Below are 23,047 nucleotides of genomic sequence, written 5' to 3'. Positions count from 1 at the left end.
AAATCTCCAGAGATCCCACAAACTATCAGAAAAGACCATCCTTTCCCTTTTTCGCCACCATCTTTCAGTAAACGTGTGCAAAAACACCGTTTAAATTTGATTCCCTTTAAAGATGTCATAACGGGATCTGTTGAACATAGATCTCTCCCACAGCTTCAGCGGGCAGACAGTCCCTGCCCACTCAAACATTCTGAATCAATTTTTCAACTGAATCAAAGTTCTGTGGTTTGCTGCAAGAACCAACACAACAGTCTTTATGTTCTTCCATCATCTGAGGAAGTGAAGGCCTGTTGGATTCAATTTATTTTTTGTGGGAAATGTCTGAAAAACCATGACCCAACCTCATACTTGGAAGCTGTAAGTTTTGCCATGTTTTATGATTTTACTGTTTATTAGCGGTTTATTTTGCACATTAGCTTGTTGAACTTGGCGTTAGCATGTTACGCAGCTGATATGGATAGCAATGTGGACTAATTTGGAATATTGAGACAGTCAAGAGAAACTGTGTGAATGTTTAGCCTCACTAAACGTAACTAGTAACTGTTTTTTCATGTTGCTTTTGTGGAACTTTGAACTGTAGCGCTAGCTCAGCTAGCTTATTGTTACACGTTAGCATGTTCTGCTCCATGATCCTCGCCAGTATGTGTGTGTTGCTGCTGTAACATTATGTAAATGTACATGATAGACATGCTATGAACGTAACGATACACATGTGAAAAAGAAATGGTCAAATTGCAGGAATTTCTTTGCTTGGCAACGTTGTGCAGCTGTGATTAGCACCCAGCGGCTAACTTGCTCAGACCATAAAGCTGTAAAGTCAAGTCAAGACTAATACATCCATTCTGGTCCACAGATACACTTGGCGTTATTGTAATACTAGTATCAGTAACGCTACCATACATAAATAACGGCCCTCTCCTTTGGTGGTCATGTTATCTCGCATTGTATCACGGCTGGAAAACCACAATCAGTTTCGGAATGAAGCGTGGGTAGCAGCAGCTCATTTGCGTAGACACAGAAACAGCCCATCCAGAACGGGACTGAAACACAGGGGTACAGAGGAATGCAAGAATGTATAATCTCAGTGGTATTTTCGGCAAAAAACTTCAAAAGACATGTTTTGGGGACCTCAGAGACCGATATTAACTTGCTGAAAAAGAGTATAATATGGCTATAAAACCAGAATTGTTTATGATTTTGTAGTCTTCTTTTTTTAACAGCACATGGTCACCCCCGCCTGTTGATGTGCATTATCACATTGTGCAACTGGCAGAAATGTGTATATACACGTGAGACACAAATGACAGAAACATGACACTCATTTAAACTTTCCTCTAAGGCGCCACTAGAGCTCAAACATCCCACAGCCTATCAACTGACAATGACATAAATATCCATTTCTTACACACAAAGCCAAACAAAAGGGAATACACCCTCATACACATGACCAGGTTCACACCACTTAATGTCATCACACTGACACATTCTCTGGCTGAAGGTTCAATTCAACACATCATAAATTCAGTTATCAGGAAACTGTGCACCATTCTATGCTTCAGAATCATATTTGATCTTAAAAAAGGAATAAAATAGGTCAAAGAGCAGGAGACGGTTGAATTGAATTAAACAATTTAAACCAGCAACGTTGTGCACTGTCAGATAAAAATAACATCTTTGTCCTCACAGGAAGGAAAAAATAACATCTTTGTCCTCACAGGAAGGAAAAAATAACATCTTTGTCCTCACAGGAAGGAAAAAATAACATTTTTGTCCTCACAGGAATGAAAAAATAACATCTTTGTCCTCACAGGAAGGAAAAAATAACATCTTTGTCCTCACAGGAAAGAAAAAATAACATCTTTGTCCTCACAGGAAGGAAAAAATAACATCTTTGTCCTCACAGGCAGGAAAAAATAACATCTTTGTCCTCACAGGAAGGAAAAAATAACATCTTTGTCCTCACAGGAGGGAAAAGCCAAAAAGGTATGAAAAATTCACCTTTAAATCTATATACTACTTTCACCTGCACTCAGGCACATTTCTGATTAAAAACCATGATTTGACCATGATAAAGACCCAGGAGGAAAAGTATCACTGATCCTGGTTTCTCAGTTTTTTTCATTTGGGCAGACAAAGACCTATGTGCAAACATCCATGTGTGTAATCTTTTTTCAGTCAGACCTACGACATGACAGAAATGATTGTCCACAATGAATAAACCGGGTGCTTAGTGTTCCCAACTGCACTTGGTGGTCATTATTATCATTATTATTATTACTCTTGTCTGACACTACATGGCTTTAAAACTTTGATGGGTAACTGTAAACATATTTAGTCAAGGACTTCAATAATTCACATAGTATGTTCTGCTTTAATTGCATCAGGTCTGCAGCTGCACTGCAAATTCATGAGGCAGACTGAGATTAAGCTGATTATGTAGCAGGATGTGACTGTTTTGCCTGACCAGTCAATTGGTCAGGGCCTGGCGGTCAGGTAAATGTTGGCTTCTTGACGTGAAGGCTACCTGAGGTATGTCTCCAAAGACTGACAGTCCTCACCCGCATTTTTGAAAAGCCTCTGGTCACATTTCTCCTCTTTAAACGCTTCATGCTTAGCTTGAGAATATAGAGACCTACATTAAGCACATAGAAGTTTATGTATTTTGGTCGCTGCCTTACCTTGTTCTCACACTTGCGCAGCAGTTTCTTTTTGCCCATGTCGTAGATTCTCAGCAGTTTCCCAACTCCCACCATGGCACGTCCCTGGAATGGAGCAATGGCCAAAGGCACGTCCTCTACTGGGGTCTGCAAATCAAAAAACAAAGAATTAATAAACCGCAGCTAACCAGATTATTTTATGGCAGCTTTCAGCCAGGTTTCAGGTGTGTCTAAAGAGAAACGGCTTATATTTCTTAAGAAGTGAAAGAGCTTCATTTTGAAGCGGGGTCCAATATCCCACTAAACACAGATTTAGGCATGAGCTCCAGATCCTCCTTGGGTCAAAATTGGGTCAAAATTGTGACCCAAGAAGGTCTCAAAGTGTTCTGGAGGCAGGCTAGTTTAACGGAATGTAGGCAGTGTAAGCAGATACACTGTTTCAATTTTCTTTTAAAATATCATGTACCTGCCTGCAGAGTAACTGTGTCCCTCACTCATCCACAAAAGATAAGATAATAACTCTGGAAAATCCTGTGACACGATACCATGCTGATTATTTTTAGATTTTCCTCTTTTTTGTTAAGAAATGAAATATAAAACAGCATGTGTTGAAAACTGAACTTAAAACTACTGTGGTAAATTTTAACTTGTTGTTCTGAGACCTACAAAAAGATCACACCCCATGACTTTAACATTAATACATACTTCAGCTAATCCAGCATTTTATTTTTAAGCTATGACTTCTATCAAAAATTCATTACCTCTTATAAACATCAAATTTTGGTAAATTATATTTTTCAAATTAGATTATAGTGGTCACAAGTCAAACTGTCTAAATACTTTCTATGTCCAAGATGTGGCTTAATCACAACTAAAACACAATTTGAGAATCCACATTATCCCAGTTCTTCTCTGGAGAATCACTGACAGCATCTTGTGATGTTCCCTTTCAGGCAATTCACTCGGTCCAGCACAGAGAATGGGATACCATGCCCTCACGTGACCTGACTGAAGACACCTCTATGCACGCCTTTAAAGCAGATGATTTATGGTGACATATGTAAGGCCCTGCCTGCACATACTGTATATATATCCAGCACCACAGTCATGCTTAAGTTCTTACGCTCTTCACCTAGCTAAGGACACCTCTGCGGAGTCGGATTAGCTCGCTACAGCTAGGTAGCTCTGTTTCCACAGTAGGCTATTGCCAGCTCGAAGTTAGTTTAACAGCCCCTGTTGGTGTTAGCCACCAGCTACCCAAAGCGCTAATTTTGTCTGTGTTTTATCCACGGGCTTTGTGTCTCGGTACAAGCACCAAGCCTAAACAGGCGAAGTAGTAGTCCTATGTCCGCCACTGTCCTCAGGGGTACAGCTTCTCTTTGCACTAAAAAGACCGGCACGAGGCATGTCTCGTCTGTCTGGGGATTGTCCACACCACGAGTGTGCTGACTCAGCCTGAGTCCTGTGTATCTTGTCACCAGCTCCAGTGCTAAACCCTGGAGAAAGTGCTGGGACAGATTACCATTGCACAACACGAACCCCTCTTCTCTGAGTCGAGAGACCTAGCTTCATCTGAGTCCAACACCTAGAAGCTTTTGGTCGAAATCCCCACCGGTAACTGGGCTGACCACATGGTGTATGTTGAGGGGTTAGCGAGAGCAATAGCCAGCCATCTGCCATGATGACAATCACGTGCTGGACGTCAGCATGGACATACATGCTTTATTGGAGGATGAACAAGAACAGCTTTATCATCGGGCCAGTACAACCCTGCTGCTGTGTCAGTTGGCCAGGACAATACATCCTTCTTCTCAGTGTAACGCCATGCAGCTGAGAAACTGGAGGTGGAGTGGCCCTCTCCTCTACCAGGAGAGGGCCCTATCTGGCCCCATCCCACAACCCTGGTGTGGGTGGCCCCACAGCCCTCCCAACCAAGCACTGCAGATTCTCTGCATATCAGCTGGAGAATATTTATTGAGCTTCACTGAGCTCTGTTACCATGCTTCAAGCTATCAAGCCATGTGTCTGGCGGAGCTTGGGACACAAATGCCCCCCAGCAGTCCGCTTGCACTTCTTCTCAACGAGGTCAGAGTTGCCACGGATTATATTCTGTGTCCCACTGCGCAGCACTCTTCCTCTCCCCCATTTATTTGGATAAGCCAGTGTCTGCTGAGGGTTTGTGTGAAGCATCACCCCTAGACGTGATGTGAAACCCAAGCAGCTAGTGCTTGCAGGCCTGCGATACCACCAGCTCAACCAAAGAGGGCAGCACCACCTGAGACTTTGGTCTCCCAGCCAGTGAGGCTGCAATCACCTGGTCAAACTCCATGTCACTTGGCACCTGGTGCAAGTGTCCTCTACCAGGCCTCTAGAGGTGCTTAGCGCCTAGGGGGAAGAAACCACACTCCTAGCTCTGGGACTGAGTGAAGAGGGGCTCCAGCAGCAGGAAGACACTGCTGCCCCTCATCTTTTGCCGCCCAAGAGGCCGCTTCCATGTTCTGTTCAGGGGTCCAGTCTCAAAAGGCATTGCACACTCCTAAAAACAGTCTCTCAAGCACAACTTTTGTTGCCTCAGGTTGTAGCCCCTAGTTTGGCTGTGTTCAATATTTCTCAGGTGACCAAGTGTTCCCAATGTTTGTCACTTTCTCAGTGTATGTTCATTGCATGAATATCCTGAATGCTCAATTGTTGAATCCAATAAATTGTGCATTTTGTACTCAAAACACTGCAAATCAAATAAACCAGGGCAGAAAGGTGATGTTGTTCTCCTCCGGCACACCAGAGGGCGACTGCCCCTCCCCAACAGTGCTGCAGGTCAGGACTTTGTTTAAAAGGCCATCTGTAAGTGATATCTGTACTTCAGCCAGTTGGTCATCACCACACACTTTTGTTCAGTTTTATCATTTAGATGTCACGACCCCTTCGGTGGCTCACTCCGTCCTCTCTGCTAGGTCTATGATGCTGCTCGATATGGCAAAAATCATAATCATGATTATTTTGGTCAATATTGAGATCATGATTATTTAAAACGATTACTCCTTGACTCTGGAAACATCATGCATTTATTGAACTTTTTTAAAAAAACTTGTCTTTTTAACTGGACTTCCTTGAATTTTAAATATAAATCAACTGAAAAACAAATAAATGTAAAAACTGAGATAAATAAATGATAGAATATACAAATATATTTAAATAAATAATATAAAAATAATAAATAAAAATAAATTAGACAAAAATGATTGAGATCATGTTATTGTAGTGATTGTGAAGATGCATGCTGTGTAGAGAGTAATCAATACTAAAATGACAGAAATCATTGACTTGTATTATCATGCAGCGTGTTTACATGCACCTGAGTAACCAGGTTACAGTCAGTTTTCTCTAGAAAGCTGATTTCCTAACTGTTATGTGAATCAGAAACCTTGTTTCCACAGGTAGATTTTACTCCCTGGAGAACACCAATTCTCTGCCATATAAACGTGTAACCAGGTTTCTAACCAGCTTTTTACAAGTAAGCATGTGCATAGCAACAGACTGCAGACAGAGAAAGCACGGCACCGTGGAACTAAATGAAAGGAGAGATCATTACACAGAGCAAAGCGTCCTCAAATTTAAAATAATAGCATCCAGGTGGTGGAGGTCTAGGTGGTAGATGTCTAAATAAGTCAGTCTGCAGCCCTGAACATTTGACTGTGTGTGAAATTGTGAGGATAAGCTCCGCTCTGTCTGTCTGTCACGGCGCTGTCCCAGCTGCTCTGACACCCAAGAGCATCGTTATGAAACGGAATGTGTTTTATCTCCATCTTGTTTTCATAATCGTTGGAAGCCGAAATCGTAATAGAAAATAAAATTTGATTACTTGCCCGACCCTACACTAGAGTGCTGGAGGTTTGACTCTGGTTCAGTGGCTGCTCTGTGGGGCATGAATACATGTCCCATACTATATGTGTTGTACCAAGTGAATTGAAGTGAATCTGTTATGACAATAACAGATTATGACTGTTATAATGTTATATAACACCTATTGGACTGAAGGAGGACGTTGCGACGGATGTATATATGTGCAGGCGGGGCCTCACATACGTCACCACAGATCATCAAGGTCATACTTTATGTGTTCCTCTCCTTAAGAGAACAGAAATTATAGTCATAACATTTTCATGTTTCTTTTTTAAATGTTTCCATTTGTCAGTGGGGTTTGGTCAAGGGCTGCAACTAACAATTATTTTCATTATCGATCAATCTGTAAAATTATTTTCTCAATTAATCAATTACTTGTTTGGCTGATAAAATGTCAGAAAATTTTGAAAAATGTTGATCACTGTTTCCCAGAGCACAAGATTCACATTTGAGAAACTGGAAGCAGAGAATTTCTGCATTTTTTTTCTTGAAAAAAAAAAAAAAAAAAAAAAAAAAAAAAGACTCAAAACAATTAATCTAATATCAAAATAGTTGTCAATTAATTTAATAGCTGGCAACTAATTGATTAATCGTTGTAGCTCTACTTTGGTCCCGGTGACTGAGTAGAGAAAGCCATGCAAGTCAGCGCTCACTTTTGATTGGTCTTCAAACAGGCCTGTCATTGCTTTGAGGCACATTTAAGCTTTATTATCCTGCTGGAATATAAATCCTGCCATATAACTTTAAGCTAGAAAGGATGGCATGTCTGCTAAAAAAGGATGCTACTTTGCTTTGGTCACTGTGTAGCTGATCCCCTGCAACTGACTGACTCCAGACTTGACTGGAGCTTTTATGGACTGCTGCATTAATGGACTGCTGGGGGGGCGGGGGGGGTTACACTACAATCATTGTTGCAGATGCTGTCTTGTCTCATAACGATGTTAGCTTGACTCAATTTGAGATGCTGTGATGATGTTAGGTCAGTCTGTTGTTGTAGAAAAAAGTGCTTATTTTACTGCCCTCTCATAAATATGCACCTTAGCGGTAGCTTGACAGTAGGACCATTGCTTCTTACATCTAACTCAAGTCAAGCCTTTATTAAAAAGGTTGAACACAAACAGTAACAATAACAAATAGAGAAACTTATTTTGTCAGGATCTGGCAAAAAAAAAAAAATCAGTTATTAGCAACAACTGATTAATGTTAATATTTATGTGAAAATCAGTTACACATTGCTCCAACATACAAACCATTAGCATTATTATTCCACATCCTCAACTGCTTGTTAAATTCATATTTTATGACATTTCATGATGTGTTTTCAGGCTGACGATGATGTGGGTTACCTGTGGGTCAGCCGGTAGGAGCAGTAGTAGGACAGATTTGTGATAAAAATGCGCAGCTAATATGAAGGGATACACATGGATAAAATTATTGACAATTGCTGCTAAGTTAAGGATGTTTTCAAAAACATCGGCTGCTTTGTTTTACAGTTTAAAACACAGCTGGACTCTCAGTCAGTGCAGTGTTCAAAAACAGCCACCCAAACCCAACTATGGGTGAGGCCAAAGACGTAATGTAAGAAGTAACAAGAGATGACTTTGGTGTCAGCTCTTGGTGTAAGTAGTGTCAAGGGGTAAAACTACAGTTAGAGGAGTACTGTTGAAAAATGCAGGAGCAACAATTTTTAAAATCTCTACAACTGAGTGTTTATTGGTAATGTAGTCAGTGTGGTCAGATGTATTCATTTATGTGCCACTGTGAGATTGTGTAGTATGTCAACTTGTGTATTAGGGGTGGGTGGAAAAAAAAAAAAAAAATCAATTCACATAAGAATTGCGATTTTTATCTCCTACAATTCTGAATCATTCACAGATGTCAAAAATCGATTTTCTAGATGTTAGTTGATAACGTGATGTTGACAGAACAAAAAAGGCAGAACTCAACTGCAAGAACAGAGCAGCACCCCGACAGTCTACAGCGCACACACGCTAGTTATCTTGTAGTTCATCTTCGGTTGCAAGAATGTTTTGTTAAATGACTAAATAATTACCTTTGCGAGATGAACATGAAGTATATTGTGAAAGTAGTGCCCCCTTTTCTATTCATTCAATCGAGAATCAGTTTTGAATCAAGAATCGTCACCTAAGTATTGTGAAAGTATCGAATCCGGTAATGAGCATATCATGCCAGCACTGTTGTGTATGAATAATCTGTGTATGTGCATCAATAAATAATGTGTGTTTAACTAGACTCATTGAAAACGTCATATCTGGTTAAGTGGTTGGGAAATTCCTCTAACTTCAACTGGCTGACACCGCCATGTAATACAACACTCATGACTCACTTCCCTGTTAATCCACATCAGGTAACAAATGTCTGTGGGCTGATTCACCCTGATGGTCTCCACCCTGCTCGAGTTTCTGGGGAATTGCCCGGGGATCAGTGCGTGGCGCCAGGGGCAGTAACCTCTGTGTTTAGTGTCATCAAAATTTTACTGGGGGTGGTACTGCCTGGGGCAGTTTGATGACCCTTCCTCCCTGGAATCCAATCCTTATATTAGTAACCACCTCAGACCATGACCTGGTTACACACATTTCAATAACGGCACACAGTCTCCTCAGACAATTAACACTCTCTGCCCCACACTAAATTACCATGTCATTTAATATGTGCATTTTTTGCTTAGTTATTCAATCTTCTTTGTGTTGCTTTTTTATAAAATAATCTTTCAACTGACAGAGCACCTGAAACCAACAATGTGCAGCCAGTCCAATCTGTGCCACCTATTGCCAAGGAAAGTAACAGCGAGTGCAGCAGTTTAGACTCCACTATCTGTGCAGACAGAGAAAGTAACAACTGCAGCAATTTTCTTACACTTGCACCACCTGCAGGCAAATGATACAGCGGCAGTTTTCACTTTTCCGTTTGTCTGCTATACGAAACTGAGTGAGTTTGAGAGTGAGTCACAATCAAGTTCCGTGTGGTACGTGTCAATCGAGCCCACCTTGTGCACAAACTCCAGCTTCTCCCCGCCACTGACGAGCCGATAGGTGTAGATGAAGCCACCGCCCACTGATCTCGGGTTGAGAATCATGTCTCTGGCCACGCCAACCAGAACATACCAATCATCTCCTGTGTTGGTGAAACGACACACTGCAACACTGAAAAATATCAGAGGAAAAAAAGAGAGGTAAAGAAGGTGTGAGATATGGGCTACTGTGCCATGCTTTAACATAAAAATATACAAACGGCCAGTTTATAACAAATGATGAAAACTGAAAGGCTACATTTCCTCAGAACATCAGTTCCACTAAAATATCAAGCATTCAAGGAAGCTACAGGGTCTGCAAAACTTTATACTGCCATGGTATGAGTGCAAGTTACCTGCTTACTAAGACAGCTGATAATGTTATATACTGTATGTAAAAATGTAATGTAAATACAATAATTAAGTAATATGGCAAAAGTGCAGCATTCCAACTAAATCAAACTGATGAATGTAAGAAATAGAAAAGAAGAAAAGACACTACTAACATAAGGTTTGCTATTTGACTAATACCTTTCTCTTTCTTATTATTATATTTATTCTACCAGCAGAACCATTTCTTTCTTCTGAGTTATGCAATCCATCACCAAACACACAAAACTATGATTTTTCAAATGATATTTTATGCCCCAAAACTTCACTGTTCTGTTTTGGCAGCCCAACATTTAGCTTTGGCAGCTGCCAGTTAAATTCACAGTCAGGAAAATCTCCAGCTAGAATTTATGAGATGTCGGGAGTTTTGGAAGCTGTCAATCAATGTGAAAGGCGAAATAAAAAGGAAACAGTCCAGGATCAGAGTCTGGACTGCATTACTTCATTTAACACCACCCACGCCACTCTCAGTATCAACTGAAACCTTGAGTAATGCAGAGTAGCAGCGTATATCTTATCTAATCTCTAATCGTCCCTCCACTATCTTCTGTTCCATTCCTTCCTGTTTACGCATCATTTCATTACAGTTAAAGCTTCGCTGCATCCGACAGTAAACAAACACCCCCACCTATTAATTAAAAACGCTGAACTCCCCTTCCTTTATAGCCAGTAATATTGTACATGACACTACACTGAGGAATGTTTGTTTTGCTTCCCACACTATTTGTCTGGTCATTCATTCATTAAATGCAACCAACCGTCTAATCTTCCACTTGGACAAAATCAAGAAACAGAAGCTGCTCACCTGAATGCAGCTTCATTCTGCTCCAGCTGCACCTGGTCCAGTGTTGAACCCTGAATGGGGTTGACCAGTCGCACCAGCGAGGCCCACTGCCCCGCTCCAGCTTTAGGTGCGCCGAAAATAGCTTCTGGGAGATTCTCATTGAGGAAGGCAGCGGCCATCTCAGCAGCCAGTTCTCTTTCATCCTCGCCAGCAGCCTCCACCATCTCCTGCAGGGGCAACAGCAACAAACAACAAAAGAAGTCAGCTGGAGGGATGCTGTGGCATTTTGAACAGTTTGAGACATTTTTTCCCCTATCACCAGGTGCTGGACACATTCAGTGGGACATACTGAGACAAAGCCCACTGCCACCAACACCAGTTGACCAAAGACGGGTAGAGTCGGACCTGCATGCAGGCCTGGTCAGGAGGAAGGAAGATATTGATGGTATATGATGGGATCCAAACAGACAGACCCCTGAACACTGGTCTGAATGAGGCATTGGCTTTTCCTGCAGCCTTGCTAAATTAGGCTAATTGCTCAAACAGGCTAACTTTATGATCCCTCCACAGGCAATGACCCACACTGAAACCACTGCAAAAACCAAAAGCATCAATAAATCTATCTATTCTATTATTACAAGAATTTAGGAAATTCAAACTCTAAGTTTAAATGTCTCTTCCCTGCTTCTGTAAACATACATTAATCAAAACTGAAAAACTGGCCAAATGTACTTGCTGAACTCTGCTCTGACCACAATCAATCTCTTCAACATAAAATCTAAGCTACAATCAGGCTTAAAGTGACTAGCATGTCAGAAAGGTGGTCCTGATGCTCAGCCTGGGTGGTCTCTGTACTCTAAATCAAAACCCCTGGACTTAAACCATGTCAGAGATTGTAAGTTCTTACTCATTATGCCTTTGTGTAGTCAGGCTCTGTTAAAGGTGTGCATTCGGGTACGAGGTCAGTGTGATCCTTTCTGACACAGGCAGGACCAAACCTGCTCCACAGGAAACTCAAAGGGTACTGACAGTGGACCAGTCTCCCAGGAGACAGAGCACAGGTACAGAGGTGTCTGTACAAACGATCAAGTCTTGCCTTGTACTAGAATAATATCATCTCCCCAAGTGGAAAATTCTCCTCTGGTCACAACTTCACTAGCCAACAGACCATCTCACTGCTCTAATAAATATACTTCATACCTCAGCCATCTGTTGCTTTCTCTGAGCTTTGGTGGCCTCGGTGTAGGCATTGTGGTCGGTCTCGATCAAAATGAGGTTGTTGGTCTCTGGGTGGATTACAAATTTCCTGGGGGTGTACTGCAGAGGAAAGGCCACCTGGTTGAAGACAGCTCCCAATTTCTCCAAAGCCAAGATTCTGCAAGACAGATAATGATAAGAGAGAGGATGAGGAAGAGGGACAAACAGTTACAAATCATTTTGAACTTGGGGCTCTATGCTTCTCAACTGAGCAAAAACTTCTGGCTTATGCAATATGGGTCCTAACACTTAAAGCGCAGAAATATGGACACAAGAGTGCTGTGCTGCTGTTAACAGCAAGCAGCAACACTGGATGAGATGGCGACTGAGATAGTTCAAGACTACTTCTTTTCCTTAAGAGACAGCAGACATCTGCGTCTCTTGGCTGAACCAGTGTACAAACTTCTCAGGATTTTCCAAATAAAATGTCAAACTATCCTTGACTTTCTAGTGCTGTTCAAGTTATATGCAAACATGTCTATATACCTCAGTGTGTTGGTGGAGATGGCCACTATGCCTTCTGGGCACTGCTCGGAGGCAAAGCCAGAGGCATACTCCAGAGTCTCATAAGACAGAGGGGTCAGATGGAAGCGAGACTGGTACGAGTAGCTGAGCCAGGAGCGACTGGACATTGCCAGCACCTGTCAGTGAGAAAAGACAGAGACAATAGGTTACAGCTGCAACAACCATGAATCTACTCATTCTTGATTAATCACAAATGATCTCTTCTTTAAAATGAACTTAACATTTAATGTTAACGTGGTCTGATCAGCAGCATAAAGACCATTCATTCATTTCTTGTATGTGAGCAAACAAACAAAGAATTTTGTAATAGAGCATATTCTCTGATTATGTGAAAATGTTTATGAGTGACATACAGCTTCCTGTCCCTGCATCCTGACTCTGAAGAGTTTGACAGGTCGTGACCCCAGGTAGCGTGTTCTGGTATCTGACAGATCACCGGTCACTGGGTCCAGCACCGTCCTCAGCAGCACACCGTTCTGAGAAAAGACATTGAACACACACACATTACTAGATGACATAATCTAAAATCCATATCACGTTAAATCTTAAACCAACTCAAGAATGATAAATTAATATAGACTTTTTTTTTTTTTTTTTACACCAATTAGTGGGTGCATGTATTATATGGCTCATTGCTGACACCTCCATCTTTATCGATTACGATAGGATGATTTTAAAATGATTTAAAACTTCGATGCCATAGGTGGCTGCAGATATTCTTAGAGAAATAAGAATATACGGTATTTATTGAGAAATGTCATATTATAGCTGAAATATTCTTCCTGGATGACCAATAAGACACGTGCTCCTATACTTACATGACCAAGTGTGCCTGTGTTATGTGATCTATCAGTAAGTACAAGAGCAATCTGAGTCGATGCTAACATAAATATGAATGTCTTATCTGTATTTATACAGGGGTGTGATTTATGTGTGCATTGCCATTACAACATAACAAAACTTCTTATCAAGAAAACTTCAACAAGATTCAGTTAGGTGAATGAGAAATAATACCTGAAGCCCTATGTTGAGGTAGAGGAAGCCGATGGTTCCCTTTTCTCCAAGTTCATCCTGTTTCTCGACCCCTCCCATCTCAACAATACACAGACTCTCTGGCTGGGCAGGCAGGGCCTGCATACTCAACGGCTGGAGGCAGTCCTGAATGTGAGGACAAATCAAGGTGTTAAAACATCAACTTGCAGCAGGTCCCTCACATTATCTAAAGGCTTCACTATGGTGCATACACAAACACATAGTAGTTCTCTCTCTTTAAAACATATTAAGTGATATAGACATTGGAAACCAATTACTTATAAGTGGCTGATTAAGGGCTAATTAGAGCTTTTAGGAATAATCAGTATCAATGAACGTGGGCATTGATTCCACATGTTTAAACTACAGGGTTTGGTGAAAGGTGGTGTATTAGGCCTTTTCCACTTCAGGAATTTAATGACCCTTTATCTTGGGTTCTGCGCTTGTTCCCACTACACTGCCCCCACTTAGGGGGCCAGTTACTGAAATTTTGGCACTGCTCGGGGGGGGGTCCTGATTCCAAGTTACGTTCAAACAGCTGGTTTGCTGATTGAAAACCAGCAAATCAACTGGAATTCAAACAGCTGGTTTGCTGATTGAAAACCAGCAAATCAACTGGAATTCAAACAGCTGGTTTGCAACATGGCAAACACCATAATTAATATTGCAATGATAGCTATGTGTCATCAGATTCTACTCAGTGTTTCCATAGACATTTTCACTTTCAGTCAAGCTACACCTCACACATCATATTTAAATCCTTGTCAGAGATTTGGCAACATTACATAACCAAGCAAAATCCATCAGGATACTGGTAAATATTTTAGTATTTCTCACCATACATGTTGCACATGCAATTAACAGACATATAGACCCTGTCATATTCTATCTCAAGCATTTTAAACAAAACTTAAATCTGATGGATCCAGGGTAGACATGATTGACAGCCATGTTTTGCAGCAAATTTGGATCATTTAATTTAAAAATATTCAAAATATATCTTTTACATGATTCACTAATCTTTAAAAATACACAATGGAAAACTTTAAATCATAAAGGTAAATGAACAATATCTGGTATACTTGAGTATATCAATGCCTGACTCCACTCTATTAACATTCTGCCTGGGCTGCGGACTGTCTTTTGTTCTTTTTTATGGGTAAATATAGGTTTGACTGGTTTGCTTCAGATTATTGTGGTTGTGTCTCATCTGAAGTAAGACTCTCTCATGAACCTAAAAATAATTATCTTAAGGGCAAAGGCTACTGTGCCGGTCATCCGTCAGAGCAGTGAAAACAGGGTGCCAAATTTCATGTTGCTTTTCCAGAGGGCAGGGTCTCAACTGATATTTGAACAAACATGGATTACTTCACAATGACCTGAAGCTAAACAACCTTAGTTAAGTGAAATTGTTATATATATAGTTTCAAAACAGTTACTAATGTGGTTTTTACTTCTTACTTTATATTTACTTACATTAGAGCCTGACCAATAAAACTGTCAATAACTGCCTTCTACATTAACATTTTTCCATTTAAAGACTGGGTAAGGCAAAGTGAAATGTGTCATAAAAACACACAATTTATAATTTTGGTGTGTCAGCTGTGCTGGATGGAGTTTCTCTGGCACAAAGAAAAGCTTTGCCAAGAGTCTAGTACATAAACAAATGTATTTATTCATACCGAAGGGTCCAGGGAGATAATGCGGACAGTGTTGTCGACCAGTCCCACAGCCAGGAATCGTGAGCGCTGCTCACCAGGAGGAACGTTAGCCAGGCTCATACAAACCACATCTGCAGACATCTCCTTTCGCTCTGTGTACTCATTCAGCTGGCCAGACTAGAGACAAAAGAGGACGGAGACGATGAGAGCGACAGTATTACTATGCAGCTGTAGTGTTCCTGTGTTTATTTTGGTACCTCATTTAGATTCAACTGCACTGTCATTTCTGAGGTTGCACTTTTTCAAACATCAAGTGTAGCAAGCGTCTCTGTCAATGTCATCAAGTCCACATATATGTTTTGTGAGGTCTGCTGTAGTAGATGCACCCAAAAATCCTTGAGAGATTTCACTGAGATCTATTACTTGTTGACTAAAAGCTAAAAATGTTAATGTTCAAAACTGGTAACTATGACCTAAGTATGAAATCTAAGCAGCATAAGATATGAAATGCTCAACATGTATTTGTCAGTAACACAATTTTACTTTGGTTTCTCAAGTACTTTACACACTCTAGTTTATCATAATTTGAATTTTATTAACTCACAAAAACTTAATTTTACTCATCAAGATCATCAAGAATAGTCTGTTTCCTGAGGAAACATAATAATAGGTAAAAGTATTGTCCTTCTTACCGGGTCCATCTCGAAGTACACCAGCTCCCCTCCAGTGAGGGCGATAACCACTTGTCGCTGGTTCACAGCGCAACGGACGATAGTCTTTTTGCCAGGAGTCTTCCACTCATTCACACGCTTGTCCGCTCTGATGTGGCGAATACCGTCTGGGTACACCTGTAGGGAGAAGCAGGGAGAGGCTGAGCAGCAGAAATAACAAGGAGAGGCTGAAACAAACTAGTGGGTTGGTTTAATTCCTGATGGTTTTACTTTGTATTCACTATTGTTCAAGCATCAAATAATTCATCTTGTGTTATCTGTTACAAATACAGCTCTGTAATAAAACTCACAGCTCCCAGATGGATCAGGACACACAAGATGTCAGAGTCATCTGTGTTGCTTTAAAGACTATTTTGGCAAACAGTCATAGACAAACAAAAAGGAAGAAAATATTTATGGGTTTACATGTGTAACATTCCTTGTAACAGGTTTTAGATGTTAACCTCTGCCTCATAAAACAAAGTGAAGACAGATTCTTGATTTGAAAACAAACTGTCTCAACCCTGTTCCCCAAAACCAGTGGGATAGTAAGCGATGACTGATCACGTCCAAACATTTAAACCTCTCTAAAAGATCATCTGGATAAGCAATCTGTGAAATCTGTGGAAGTAGTAATAAAATGGTCAAGACTGCTTGTATGTAACTCTATAACTTTACGTCATCTTGTGGAGGGACCCTAGTTGTTCAATCTGCTTACAGGTTTGAGAGAAGATGTTAAAGGTGCATTTCGCTCACCTGAACCAGGGCGTCTTCACCGAGCAGTGAGCAGGAAAGAGTGGGCGTCGTTCCCAGGAAACCAGAATCTGTCACTTCCTCTACAGTCTCCCCGATGGACAGAACCAGAGTGGCATTGACGAAAGATACAATGATGTAGGCATCAAACTCATCTAATTAAAAGAAGACGGCAAAGGAGCACTGGTTAGAAAAATAATGCTGATTAAACTGGGTTGAGGATATATATATGATGAATAAATGATTAATTCATGAAAATGATCTTATAGTAGGATGATGCGCAAGGTAATCAGAAATTACCATAAAAAACATTGTTCATTTCACATGAATAGACTTGTGATAAAGACCGCTTTGGATGACATTTGTGTAAGAAACATCTGTTAAAATTAACATGGTTCAACTCCTAGCCCATGCTTCCCACACACAGATGAGGTAGATGGGCCCGGGACCTGTTTAAGTATTCTCCTGTTTATATAATAAATAAATGAAAGTTCAGAAGGCCACAGCTGGGGTTCCACCTCTGCCACATTTTGAACCAAAACGCCTCAGGTCTGTGGCTGAAACAACACTCTCACTTCCTTCACTTGGAAGTGCATGTGGATCATATTTTGTGGATGTATTTCTCATTGGTTGTTTTCCTCAAAAACAATTGGTTGTTTTCCTCAAAGACAACCAATGAGAAACTTTTTACACCAGAGGAGAATTAAGCTGGGCTGTTTGAATACAAGGCCTGGCATGGATAATTTCCGGTGACACCAACATGTGGGCGCAGCTTGCTTGACACCATCCAGAGGGGAAAAGAGCAGGCAGCCCTGCTGCTTTGCCTGCCAACAGACTCCGGAAACTAGTCGGTCTGTTCACATTATTTATAAAACACACAGTTTAATACTTTAAGGCCACTGCTTCCCTTAAACATTGTTCTTGTTACCATACTGGCCTGAATATGATACGCCACTATTCCCACAATCCCTGCTTTTACAACACAAGGACTTCTGGAGGATAACAAATCTTTTGAATATAACAAGGAAGGCAAGCATGCTCTGTTTGACACTGTGTTATCAGATAAACAATAATGAAAAATATCATAAATATTACAGACACACGGTCAATTAATTTGCATAAAACTAGTACACACAACCCCCCCTCCCAAAACACACAACTGACTGATCTTTACCAGCTGTGGAGGAACAAAGTGACAAAATGTGAAAAACCACTTGACTTCAGAGAAATTCACTGTTACACAAAATAAATTCAAGGGGAAAAGTGCGTGCGCGCACACACACACACACACACATCTAATGACTGATCTTTACCAGCTGTGGTGGAACAAAGTGACAAAATGTGAAAACCATTTGACTTCAGAGAAATGCACTATTTCACAAAATAAATTCAAGAAGAAACGCGCGCTCGCGCGCACACACACGCACTGAACATCTTCCCACACTTCTACAGACTCTTCACTTCCATGTGCCAAACCAAAAAACACAAGAAAAGTGATCTGCATGCAAGTGGGGACCTGTTCTCTGTTATGAAAATCAAGGAATGAGCAAATATTAGAATGTTTGAGAGGCAGATATACAAACTATCAGTAAACAACAATTAAATATAAGTTATGCCCGCTGATGCTGCTGAGTGGCTGTTTACATCAGTAATGATTGATATCAATACAGCAATACAGTGAGATTCCTTCAGTCTGACAGCATTAAGGTGAACTTAAGACTCCACTCGTCCCATTAACCACAGCCCAGTCCCTGTTGGCATTTGCTGATTGCATGCTGTGTCTATATAAGTTGTAAATTTAGTTCATGAATGGTTAGAAAAAAGGTATGTGAAACAGGTATGTCATTACCTTCCACATGTCTGCGGACTGTCCACACAGCATTGGGGTTACCAGGCAGCTCGGACACAGCCATCTCTGAAACCTGATACAGACGTGTAGGGAAGGGAGTGGAGAAAGAACAAAAGACTCACTCAAACATGTATTCACTCTATACAGATGATCATTTTACACCATGTTTAAGTCTTGTAGTAAATACATAAATACATACTAACTAGCAGTTAAGTGGAGATGCAGTCCATCTACACAAATTGCACCAGAACCACTCTGTGCATCCTTAGGTTACATAATGTTCCTTCTCCCATAACAATTAAATTGCAGACATATTGTATTGTGTTGTGAGGGATTCTACAGTATTTGATCCAGTTACTTTGAAATGTTCAAAGACTCAGGACCAGTTCTGAGGCCTGCAGGTGACCAGCAAGACATTTCTCCTACATTCACATCCTGAGCCAATCAATTTAATGTCGAGCAGGCTGCAGATTCTCATTCATGTGAGCAAATTATGATGATTCTCTTGAGTATAAAGATAACCTTACTGAAGCATTTCTGTTGTACTGTGTGTGTGTGTGTGCGCGCGCATGTGTTGAGTGCAGAACACACACATCTTCTCTGAAAGTGCTGCAGCAGAGCTTAGTGTGTATACTCGTAGGTGTGATCGTTACTCCTCATAAGACTGTCAGTGCCAACACATATGGAATCACAAACACCTACCGATGATTGTTTCGTTTCATGTTTACAAGCAGGAAGTGACACAAAGTTACACTTTTGATGCAGACTGATAAGCAAACACCAAATTCTTCTGTTTGTACTGAGATCAGAATAATGAGCAGACTCTTCAGCTTTTATTCAGAGAAGAGACATGAACAAATTCATCACTTTCACAGCCAGCTGAGTGTGTGTGCATGTCCCTGTATGTATGTGTGTGTATATACACGTGTGTGTGCGTTTACCTCCAATCCGTGTCTAAGGACCCTCAAAGTAGACCTGGGTCCTCGTCCACAGGCCACATACAGCTGAGGTGTATCTTCATTGGCCAAATCAGCAATCTTAAAAAAAAACAAAAGAGGAATAAAATAGAAAATGAGTCAGTTAAGAAATGCATCTTCAATTCAAAATTAAATAAGACTTTGTTACAGCGATACAGCTCCCAGGACTGTGCTTTTCTTTACTCAGGCCCAAAGAGATGGTAGCCTGATGTTTTCCTCCACCTTTCTTTACTCTTAGGCTACTTTACTCTTAGGCCAGAGTATTATTAACATCTGTGCAGCGTTCAGGCCCCAGATACGCCTTCCAACACATGGATTTATTTTTCAAACTGGCCCTCCTGGATCATACAGTATTTCATATCTCATTGGTACCTGAAACAACACACACACACACCTGGCAGGACATGATGGGTGATAAGTTCTCCTGTTCGTCCACCAGCACTAGGTTCTTGAGGGGGCGGGGCTGGAAGAAGAAGGTGTCTCCCTCTTCTAACGGCATTGCGGAGGAGAACTCAGGCTCGTCGTCATCGTCACCCAAGTGAGCGATCTGATAAAGGTAACTAAAGGAAACAAAGTAAGAACAACATGAGCAGGAGAAGTTTAAGAGAAAATGTGTGACTGAAAAGAAAGCAAAAGATATGAACTCTAAGAGTAAGGAAGACAAGATAAATAACTGGACGCACTGATGTACAGCCTGACACTTACTGGTTTCCAAACTCTGAGGCCACAAACAGGAAGCCGGTCTTCAGGACACACATGGCCATTGCCACAGGGATTGTGTCAAAGTACTTCAGCCGAATTTCTGTGACCTTGAAAACAACACAGACTTACTCAGAACATAATATAAACAATTACACCATCATTTGACCGACAGAAATCTTAACACTGACTACTGGGATGCTTCCAGGCTTGGGTGCTATCACGGTGCTAAGGTATACCACAATATCTGTAAATCCCAAAAGTATGATTTTTAATACTGTCAAAAACGTGCACTGCTTTAAATGACACAGAGACACTCCATTAACGAGATGTGTTGTAGTGCACAACATGCACCACCAGAGGGCAGTCCACCATGATATAGGCTGCTGGTGGAACAGACAAGCAGCCTTGTGCTGGTGAGGCTACAGGACTTGTCCCCTGCCTCTCTTTGGGAATATTTGGGATTCAGATGCGATGAAATGTTGGGAAGATATTAAAGGGTAGGTACACAATTTTTTAAGTCTGTCTTAAAACAGTAGTCAGGTGTCCATATGACCACTGAAGCATGTTTTACTTGCTGAGGAGATGGACTGTAAGACTGGAATTTGGGAAGATATCCATTTGATTCGACTACCGCAGATAGCTGCAGCCTCATATTAACTTCAGATAACTTTTGAATATGTTTTTGCACAAAACAAAGCCAGTGGATTTTGTCTCCAATCACTTACACTGAAAGCACATTAAAAAGGGATCTTCCAATGGTCTGAACAAACAGGAGAAATGATACAGCAAGTAAAAGTTGTTTCAATGTTCACTTGGGCACCTGACTAATGTTTTAAGACAGACACGAAAAATAGTGTCCTTTAAGGTATTAATAAAAGATACCGTCCAAGCCTAATGCACACCAGTGCAAATGCAGTATGATATGGCCATACCACTTGTTCCAGTGTAAACTGTATTTTAATTGTCACATGACAAAAAGTAGCTTTTGCCTTAATTTTACTCAATTAATACACTATACTAAATGTAAGTCATAGTATTTATACAGTGATATACACTGTTACTGTCCAATATGCAGTATGTACTGTGATATAACCTTTAGAGAATGATGCCCAGCCCCATTTCAATCACTGTAAACTGATACCTTGGGGTTGTATGTTTAACTTTACCCAAGACTAAATAAGCAATGTGAGACATGTGATTAGAGTAAAGATTAATCTATTAACAAAAAATAATGAGTAGATAAATCACAAGGTCCATTTTTAAGGTGGCACCCGCCACTCCTTCATCTTTGCTCACCATTTCTTCATCTGTTTCCAGGGTAACCTTGAAGATGTCTCCCTGCTCAGTCTGTGCCAGGAAGAAGAACATGGACTTGGTCTTGTGGGTGGCTGAGCAGACAAATATCATGCCACGCTCCGGGTCATCCAGGTCATTCTGTAGGATGGGACAAATGAAGTTTAAAAAGGAGGGGGGTTAGGAAACAACAATGACAATAAAAGTGTATACAGAGATGAAAGTGACCTGATTACACCATGAACACTTCCTCACAGTAAAGAAAAGGTTCACATTTGATGTATGTAATGCTAGTAGGATTTTTTTATTTTTAAAATATGTCTTTTTTAAAAAAAACATTTTTGGGGCATTTTGTGCCTTTATGAGATTAATGATGACAGGAAATGAGGCGAGAGCGAAGGGCCATGACATGCAACAAGGGCCCACTGGTGGAATTGAACCGCAGTTACGTGGCGTGCGTCTTAACCAGTAGGCTACAGGGGCGTGCCTCTTATGGTACATCTGTGTATTTAGGACTCACCCTGCGCCGCGGGATTGGACAGCGAATGTCAGGCTGGTCTCCAAAATTCTTGTAAGTGATGTAGTTTTCAGAGCAGATCAGGACTCCGCTGGGCCCATCTGAACCACCAGGAACTAGACGGAGAGGAGCAGTTAGTGGGATGGGTTCTTTCTAAAATGATGATCACTGCAGTGCAAATATCTGTTTTCCAAAACAAGGCTTCTCCTTACTACTCTAACTTCAACTTCTCTCTTGAAGCGTAAACATTAAACTTGTGTGCTGAGATCAGAGATGTTTAATCTTTCTCCACTGTTAATCAGAGAAGAGACATGACAAACTCATCACATCTACAACACTCTGATTTAATAAACCATTTGAAATATAAGGGAACAGCGTGTGTTACCTTACAGCCGTACCTACATAAAAGTTGTCCTGCAAACATATCTAATCATAAGACATTGCTAAAGATATTTCTGGCTAAATTTCATTTACATTTTCCCAATTTAGTGTAATTTGACACACCAGCCTCTTTCTTAGCTTCACTTTTGACAGTCTACAGCCATGAGTGGCAGGTATTTGTATGCTGGTTTTCAATGCAGCTGAATCGAACACCTGGAGCTTGTGATAACTGATGCAGTTACAGTTTCAGCCCTGATGAGTACAACTGCTTTTGCCCATTTACTTACCAGTGATAAGGAAATTTCCATGCTCTTCCAAAGCCTCACTGTATTTACGGACCACATGATTCAAACCGAGGTCCAGCTCATAAAAGGTGAGCGTCTGCTGCGTGTTAGCGGCGGCTTCTCCTGTCGGGTCATTGTCAGCTTCCTGAAAAGAGCAAATATCGACAAAGCTGATGTTTAAATAACAATGAAAATGTACAAAACTAATGTGGAGGATAATTGGTTACTATTGATGCTTGAAAATGAACTTGTGTGCTCAGATCAGAGGTGTTAAATCTTTCTCCAGTGTTTGTCAGAGAAGAGACATGACAAGCTCATCACATCTACAACACATTGATGTGTGT

At 40.9% G+C, this 23,047-nt stretch overlaps 1 protein-coding gene across 2 annotated transcripts in view; it reads right to left on the bottom strand.

Moving 5' to 3' along the window:
- Nucleotides 1–23,047, bottom strand: part of sf3b3 (splicing factor 3b, subunit 3) — a 33,285-nt gene that overhangs the window by 5,868 nt on the left and 4,370 nt on the right. For both annotated transcript variants that reach the window (XM_067588742.1, XM_067588741.1), the window contains exons 6-22: nt 22,707–22,848; nt 22,042–22,154; nt 21,525–21,662; nt 20,232–20,335; nt 19,921–20,086; nt 19,491–19,586; nt 18,550–18,622; nt 16,704–16,855; nt 15,930–16,085; nt 15,259–15,414; nt 13,559–13,702; nt 12,898–13,020; nt 12,506–12,660; nt 11,963–12,137; nt 10,784–10,989; nt 9,565–9,721; nt 2,679–2,804 (exon numbers count right to left, since the gene is read on the bottom strand). In XM_067588742.1, coding sequence (XP_067444843.1) covers nt 2,679–2,804; nt 9,565–9,721; nt 10,784–10,989; nt 11,963–12,137; nt 12,506–12,660; nt 12,898–13,020; nt 13,559–13,702; nt 15,259–15,414; nt 15,930–16,085; nt 16,704–16,855; nt 18,550–18,622; nt 19,491–19,586; nt 19,921–20,086; nt 20,232–20,335; nt 21,525–21,662; nt 22,042–22,154; nt 22,707–22,848 — 2,382 coding nt within the window. The remainder of the gene's footprint in view (nt 1–2,678; nt 2,805–9,564; nt 9,722–10,783; nt 10,990–11,962; nt 12,138–12,505; nt 12,661–12,897; nt 13,021–13,558; nt 13,703–15,258; nt 15,415–15,929; nt 16,086–16,703; nt 16,856–18,549; nt 18,623–19,490; nt 19,587–19,920; nt 20,087–20,231; nt 20,336–21,524; nt 21,663–22,041; nt 22,155–22,706; nt 22,849–23,047) is intronic.

Source organism: Thunnus thynnus, chromosome 5, assembly GCF_963924715.1.
Source record: "Thunnus thynnus chromosome 5, fThuThy2.1, whole genome shotgun sequence".
NCBI lineage: Eukaryota > Metazoa > Chordata > Actinopteri > Scombriformes > Scombridae > Thunnus > Thunnus thynnus.
The sequence above is the reverse complement of the archived record's forward strand: the minus strand, read 5'-3'. Positions and strand labels throughout refer to the sequence as shown.